This window comes from Pinus tabuliformis, chromosome 6 (genome assembly GCF_031772625.1).
Source record: "Pinus tabuliformis cultivar Carrire ecotype Pingquan chromosome 6, CPIR1, whole genome shotgun sequence".
Classification (NCBI taxonomy): Eukaryota; Viridiplantae; Streptophyta; class Pinopsida; order Pinales; family Pinaceae; genus Pinus; species Pinus tabuliformis.
The window spans coordinates 109,598,466-109,606,837 of record NC_142292.1 but is presented as its reverse complement, the minus strand read 5'-3'; the positions used below and the strand labels follow the sequence as shown (position 1 = coordinate 109,606,837).

Below are 8,372 nucleotides of genomic sequence, written 5' to 3'. Positions count from 1 at the left end.
TTTAAGTGTATATATATTAATTCATATATTAATTCTTTTTATAATTAATAATTTAAAAAAAAACTTATAATTTAATTTATTATGATTTTTTTAATTTTGACAATGTAATATGTATCATGCGATAAGTATTTTTATACCTATCCTATCTACCTCAATTATATCAAATCCAAATCTATGCACCACCTTAATATTTTACAATGCCCTTTTAATTTTCTCATTCTCCAAAGCTATGTCTAGAACTTAGTTTATTCCCATTGATGTGGTTGTAGAGAAACCTCCCACAAGTTTACATCAGTTAATCTACACAGCATTATTGTATGCATTATTTAATTTTCACCACCAATACTTAGTCGATTATCCATTATAAGAATGTTATGTAGAGTTTTAACACTTACCCATCCTCATCATATTTACATCATTTAATCGGCACCGCATTATTTTATGCATCATTAGTTTGCACAACCAATACTTAGTCGATTATCCGTTATGAGAGTGTTATGTAGAGATTTAACACTTACCCATCCTCATCACAAGGGAGAACAATTATCACATATTCGTATAAACATAAATATATTCATTATTGTATTTTTAAAAAGAGAAAATATAGGGTGTGAATTTTATATATTTTCTATTTACTAAGAATATAAAAATTACATTTGGATTTTTGTGTTTTGTGTTTTTTTTAAATAGAGTGAATATCATTTCCCGTTCAAAATATAGGGAATGAAGGCAATTTTTTCACCAAATAAGGGATAATGTCTTAACATACATTTATATCTAAATTTGATATGATTATTGAAATTTTTCAATGGGGAAACATTATTAACTCTTCCAACTAGATAATTGATGTAATTAATTCCAATTACTTATTTTAGGTTTCAATTTCATTTTGCATTTGTATATATGAGTTTATTTCTCCATTCTTTTTTTTTTTTTTGTAAACTGAGGCATGATTCTATTACTGAAAAGAAATATTACATACACAGGCAAGTCTCCACCCGCCCAGAAGGGAAACCGGGTGACCATCGAAAGTTTTTAATAGCCATCCAAAAAAAGTATATGTCCAGTCTATCTAACCAAGCTAAAAACCCCTCTATTCTTACTACAAACAGACTTGTCTTAACAGGAAGCAGCACCATCTAATATTACAAAAAACAAAAGAAGTATAGAAAAACCTCCTATCAGCATCTGCATGTTCTACTGTTTCATTGCTTCGGGCTTGGCCTCGCTTTCTACCTTGGCCTCTATTCCACTTGCTTTAAGCAACTGCACCAGCTTATCCATCTTTCTATCCTGCATGAGAAGAGTTACTTGAATATTTTTCAGCTCTCGTTTCATGGTGGGCATTCCTTGGGCTAGCTCCACCATTTCCAAGGCCACTTGTTCCATGGCCTTGGCAAGTAATCTCTTCATGCCCCAATAGACATGTAGTGACTGTTTGTATAAAGACATTCTCCCTCTTGTGTGCCCGGGGTCAGGGAGAAAACTCTCCCAATCTTCCATTTCAGGCTCAAAGTGTTCCTGCATAGCATCCTCCTCTAAGTGGTCTATAATCCTCCTGATATTGGGATTGGTTTCATGCATATAAGCTTCCTCAGCCTCCTGCAACTTCTTCCTCATATCCTTTTTTCCTCTCTTCCTGCCTCTGACCCCACTGGCAGATCCTTCCTCATACACAGATCTTCGAGCTCGGTTTCCTCGACCTCCACTTGCTGCAGGCCTTCCTCTGCCCCTCAGGTTACCTTGTCCCCGCCGACCTCGACTCCTTCCACGCCTGTCACCCTCGTCCTCTTCATCCTCTTCCGAACCCTCCTCCGTTGCTCCCCTGTCTTCCAATGGAACGCTGCGCTGCTTCCAATTACCCAACTTTCCACCCGAGGTCTGCCGTTGCTCCTCCTCTGCGATATAGTCTCGAATATCAAAATCCTCCTCTTCCGACTCGTCCGGTATGTCAAGGAAAATGCGCTGTGAAGGTTCCTCAACCGCACTCTTCCCTTTCGTATCCAGACTTACTCCCTGGCTTCGCGTCCTCCTACCTTCTCCCCTGTCTGGGTTCACTGCCATTATGATTATCAGTAATTTCGTAACATTGCTGATATTCGCTCCCAAGTCCGTCGGACTGAATGCAAGCAGATAATCGGAACCTCTCCCCCTCACTTGGCTGCTATGCCCTCCTAGATTTATCCTTGTCTCCGATCGGCTACACGCATGCAGTAATATAACCCTGCTCGGCCACCTTTCCTCCTTGATACGTCGTTGCTGCCAAACCTTCTCATTAATACACGTCTCAGGTCTTGGATCATGATGTGATACGGTCCCTGTCCGCCTGCCGCATCCACCACTCCACCGCAGTACCTTACCCTCATACCTTCTCGGGATGATCATTCCTCCCAATGTTCGAGTATACACACCATGCCAGATTTTAATTCGAGTTACTCTCACCTGCATAAACCCTGTGCTTTCATTAATGATCTTGTCTTTTCCCCTCCAATCGACTATGAGGAGGCAGCTAATCCATCCTTTCATACTCAATCGCTTCATCATTATCTTGGGTTAAGATGAGTTTTAAATCATTCCATCGTGGATCCTCCTAGAACAATAACCAACTACCGTCCATTTCCCTATTCGGCTCTCCACATGCCCAATTGGCTAAGAAATCGGCTGCTCTATTACCTCGTCTCATAACATGATTGATCATAATATAGTCAATCGTCCGCATCAAACCTTCGATGTCATGTAGGATCCCTGCTGTCCGCCAGCTCTTCGCCACATGGTCCCAGCTTTTGCCACCTCTCAATTTCCTTAGCATATCAATCGTGAGTTGGGAGTCACCTTCAATTTCAAGGTTTCTATATCCATTTCGTGCTGCAATTCAAAGTCCATTAAAAACCCCCCATAACTCTGCTTCATTGTTCGACATTTCCCCTCCCCATTCAGCATATACCCACCTCGAAATTCCTCTACTATCTCTAAAAATACCTCCCCATCCTGCTTGCCCAGGGTTACCCTTCGACGCCCCATCGAAGGTCAATTTAATACGACTTTCTCTGGGAAATCGAAAACGATTTGGGCTCTGCATGCGATACCTATTACTCCTGTCAGTATTGGGATATAACATTGTAAAGTCAATATTCAATTTGGAGAGTATTCGCTGTTCTTCCGGGTTTAATTTCCAATCGTCTTCACTCCAGTCTTCAGATAAGACCGTTTCCTTAATCGATCGACATACTTCATCCCAAACTTTTGATTCGTGGCCGCTTCTATCTCGAAAGACTCTGCGATTTCGTTCTTTCCACACCTCCCATATTACAAAACCAACTGCTAAATTCCATATCCTCCTGACCAGTTTACTTTGAAAATTCCCCTTTCCCCATTGAAGTGTGGTATTCCTAAGACTGTCGGGATCCTTGTTGGACTTACCAAAGAGTATCCGAAGTTCTTCCCACAGGCTCAGAGTATACATACATCGATTCAATAGGTGTTCCTGATTCTCTATCTCTTTACTACATAAATAACACCTTGATGGGCCAATCATCCCTCTTTTCTGCAAATTATCCCAAGTCAGGATCCTTCCTCTGCAAACCAACCATGCAAACATTGTAACTTTTGGCCACCATTTACCTTCCCAAATCTTTTTCCAATCCATTGGCTCATCCTCCCTAGCCTCTTTCGTAACCCAGTAGTAAGCTTCTTTAACTGTAAACATACCCTGCATTGCTTTACCCCATCTAAGGATATCTTTACCTTCTCGGATCTTCATTTTCCTCGAATCCATTTCTGTTATATACACTTGCGCAGTCTCCAGACTTACACTCTCATCCAATTCCTGCGGTCATTTCCATACTCGCCAAATATCATTTAATTCTATTCCTCTCCAATAATCCCTTACATATTCCAATCCTGTGCGCTGCGCTGTTGCTTGGAGTTCATGTAAAGGTTGATTTCTCGCCAGCTTCTCACGCTGTTGCCATCCTTCCTCCCAAAACCTCGCTGAACGTCCTTCGCGGATTTCCCAGAAAGCGAAGTCCCTAACCAGATCTTTGTTATTTCTTGCTAACTCCCATATTTGTGACCCTCTTGGAGTTTCTGCTATTCGTAGAAGCTCTTCAATTGTGCCGAGAATATCATATTTTTGAATCCATATTCTTTTCCACACATTTGTACCCCCCTATACCCAACGCCACCATAACTTCACCCCTAAAACCTTATTTACGATTTCCAAATCTCTTACTCCAAGGCCTCCTTCCTCTTTCCTCTTAATTATATTCTTCCATGAAACCAGAGTCCATTTTTTCTGCTGCTGGGGGCCCCCCCAAAGAAATTTACCCACAATTTCTCTCAATTTAGTAAAAACGCCTTTGGGGGCAGCCATAATGGACAGAGGGTATATGGGGATAGATAGTAATACCGATTTTAGAAGAATAACTTGGCTTGCTATATTCAGCATTCTAAACGTCCAACTATCTAATCTTTTCCGGATCTTATCCAATAAGCCTTGCCAATTCTTGATGCGGTTTGAGTTCATATCCAGCTGAATGCCCAAATATTTTGTGGGTAACTCTCCCTGTCTAAAGCCTAGAACTCTGGTTAAATGAGCCTTGACAGCTTCAGGCGAATTAAATATAAAAGTACAAGATTTATCCTTATTAACCTCCATACCTGAAGCATTCATAAAAACTTCTAAGACATGTTTGAAACTTCTTACCTCTCTAAGCGACGCTTCTCCAAACAACATCAAATCATCAACGAACTGTTGATGTGTAATGATTAGATTATCTCCCCACAATCTAATACCTTTGATCCGTCGTTCTCTTACTTCCTTCTTAAGTTTTCTGCTTAATCCCTCCATAGCTAGTATGAATAAAAACGGAGAAATTGGATCCCCCTGCCTAATGCCCCTGGTGGCATTAAACGTATCTGTAGGTATCCCATTAACCAAAATTGAGAAGTTCGGGGTGGAGACCATACTAATTATCCATGCTATCCATCTATGCTCAAACCCAAAAGCTGCTAAAACCGCTCTTAAATAATTCCAATTCAATCGATCATAGGCCTTAGACAAATCCAACTTCATAAGCATCCCTTTCTTGTTTCTCTGCTTTAAAGAATGTATTACTTCCTGAGATACCACTATACCATCCAAAATTTGCCTACCTTCCACAAACCCAGTCTGTTCAGGCGCAATTAAATTGGGTAGGAGGGGTTTCAATCTTTTCGCAATCAGGGTAGATATAATCTTATAAATAACATTACACAAGGCTATGGGTCTAAAGCCCTGTGGTTCTTCTGATGTATTACTCTTAGGAATCAAGGTAAAAAAGGTTGAGTTAATACCTGGCCAGATGCTCTGTTTTATTCGTGATTCCTCCACCGCCTCCAGTATTTCTTTGCCTAGAAAGTGCCAGCTTGCCTGGAAGAATTCTATTGTATATCCATCCGGCCCTGGAGCCTTATTCCTACTCATATTCATCACTACTTCTTCTACCTCTTCCATGGTTACTGCCCGCATTAGTGCCTTGTTTTGGTCCTCTGTAACTATTCTTGGTATCTCCCTGCAGATATTAGTAATAGCTTCCCTTCTATCTCTTTGATCTTCTGTAAGCACCCCCTTAAAGTAATCAACTAGAGTCTGTTCAATATCTGCCTATTCTAGCACTCTTTCGCCTTCTGCATTCTTGAGTGAAAAAATTCTATTCCTCTGCCTATGTTGTATCATCGCTTGGTGAAAGAATTTTGTATTTCTTTCGCCTTCCCTTAACCAACGAACCCTTGATTTTTGTCTCCACAAAATCTCCTCTTGCTTTCGTCGCTCCTCTAGCTGACTGATAATACGCCCTTCCTCCCTACTCTTATCTTCATCCCTGCCTTCCAATATTATTCTTTGCTGGATGTCCTCCATTTCTCCTTCTAACTTCTGCTTAGCCTCCATAATATTCCCAAATTCTTTCCTGTTCCAATCTTTGATTTTGAGTTTTAATTCCTTAAGCTTCAATTGAAAAGTATGCATTCGCCCTTTGCCCCTGCTAGTACATTGATTCCACCAGTCTTCCAATTTCTTTATAAATTGTGGATCCCTAAGCCAAAAAGATTCAAAGCGAAAAGGTTTCTTCCCTTTGACCTGCTTGATATCAACCTCCAACCGAATGGGCCAGTGATCAAACCCAAGGCTAGGAAGAATTTTAGCTTCAATGAACACATCCCAATTCAAAATATGCTCCAATAATAGGAATCTATCCAGTCTAGAGGCAATTTGTTTCTGCCCTCCTTGACGATTGTTCCAGGTATGTACACCATTCAGTGTATGTATATCTACTAATCTCAGATCCCTAATCGTATCATTGAATTCCTCCATATTCGGATCTTCTCTCCTAACTCCCCCTCTCTTCTCTCCTAGATGCCTGATCATATTAAAATCCCCTCCTATCATCCACGGAACATTCGGGACTAGACTTCTCATAGTATGGAGGTGCTTCAAAAAATCTTTCTGATCGTTATGATTAGGAGGCCCATATACCCCAGTGAACAAAATTCTTTCCCCCATCCCAACTAATCTAAACAGACCTGAGAGTATTCTAGGTAAAGTAAACCAATGTTCAAAGATTACCTCCTCTGGGTTCCACAAAATAGCCAATCCCCCTGCTGTCGCTATTGCATCTATGGCCATAACCTCATATCCTAATTTCAGTTTTCTTACAGTTTCTTCCAGTAGTTGGCTGTCCATTTTCGTTTCCTGAATTACCATAATACTTGGCTTGTCTTTCTTTACTCTTTCCTTCAAATATCTTTGTTTCCCTTGACTGTTAAGACCCCTGATATTCCAGCTTAGAACAATCATTTAAAACTTTTTAGGAGTTTGTAGAAATACCTCTGACAGAGGTATCACCCTTCCTGAGTTAACTAAAGTCTCTCCCACTGCTTGGATTGATTCATTCAACGTTCGTCTCCCTTTTTTCCTTCCGCTCTTACCTTGACTATCTCCTTCTAGGCTTTGGAAATCCTGATTGTCTTGATCGGACCTATGTTCTAGACATCCGGCCTTCTTCTCCTTATATCGTTGAAAGGTTTCCTTGTACAATTGTTTCTCTTTTTCTGGGATGAACCTTTCATCCAGTTTTTCCAATCAGTAAGTAACTTCTTCATTATTGTTTCTTCCTCTGATCCCACTTCTTTTGCAATTTCCTTGCCCTTCTTTGATTGATCTGTAATGATATCATTGCGTACCCCTTCCTCCCCTTCCAGTTCTCTACTTGGGCTTCTACTTTTCCTCTTTCCATCTTTTATGATTTCCATTGGCGCTACTACATTTATCTCCTGTTCCTGTTCCATCGGGTTCGACTCATTACTCTCCTTATCCTGTTTTCCTCCTAGTTCTTGCGTTTGAAGGATATTAAATTTGTTTTTACTCTCGAGTGTAGAAATCCTTTCCTGGGATTGCATGTTAGGGGTCCCAAGATTTGGTCTCCTTCTCCGCTGTACTTCTTGAAACTCATGTGCTTCCCCTACCATCCCTGCCCGTGGTCGAAGAACCTCCGTCTTATCCTTTGCCACTTCCACTACTTTCAGTTGTGGGCAATCCCTTGCTAGATGACCATAGACATGACAACGTCTGTAGCGAAACGGTATGTGTTCGTAATCAATAGGTTGCTGCCAGAGTTCGTCATGATATTCAAGCTCAATAGATTCTGGTAAAGGGGCTGAGATATTCATATATACACAAATCCGTGCATACGAAGTATATCTGCCCCTTTTCGTGGATTCAGCCACCTTCACAAATGTGCCAATTGAATTACCAATTCCTTCCAATATTTCAGGATCCCAAAATTCATCCGGTAACCCAAATAAGCGAACCCATATCGGCACGGCCATGATTTTCTCTTCATCAGGGTTGTATCGATCTTCCCAGTATCGTGTAAACAATCCCGCATTATTCATGAAATGTGGTCCCTCCTCAAAAACCTTCTCCTTATCCTGTAAATTTGCAAAAATGGCTGTAAAAAATCCCTTAGCACCCAATTTGAGATCAATATGTCCTCTTGGTTTCCATCGCTGTTGAATCCATCTCATAAGGTCCCTTTCAGAGGGCCAATACCCTATGAATTTACAAATTAAAGCGTGATCTCTCATGTAACATCGATAATTTTCCAGCTTGTTATTCGGAATTACATACCTGGGCTTTTTCTGTGCCCGTGGAAGACATTTGTTCACCAGTCTTGCTTGCCACTGGTTACCCATGACTGGTATTTCCTCATTTACTTCCGGCATCCTCCCTTGCCCACTACTATTTCCGGGATTACCTGCTGTTACATCCTTGAAGGAGGGGATTTCGCCCCTCCCCTGTCGTTCTTCCATGACTTTATTCAGACCGTCAACCC

At 40.9% G+C, this 8,372-nt stretch overlaps 1 protein-coding gene across 1 annotated transcript; it reads right to left on the bottom strand.

The window, feature by feature from the left end:
• Positions 1 to 2,590: 2,590 nt before the first annotated feature.
• On the bottom strand, positions 2,591 to 6,721 carry LOC149257554 (uncharacterized). The gene is made up of 7 exons (XM_089379718.1): positions 5,768 to 6,721; positions 5,335 to 5,608; positions 4,795 to 4,917; positions 4,232 to 4,659; positions 3,890 to 4,168; positions 2,980 to 3,826; positions 2,591 to 2,865 (listed from the first exon to the last, which is right to left on the bottom strand). Exons 1-7 carry the CDS (start codon positions 6,719 to 6,721, stop codon positions 2,591 to 2,593), a joined length of 3,180 nt encoding a protein of 1,059 aa, XP_089235844.1.
• Positions 6,722 to 8,372: the final 1,651 nt, after the last annotated feature.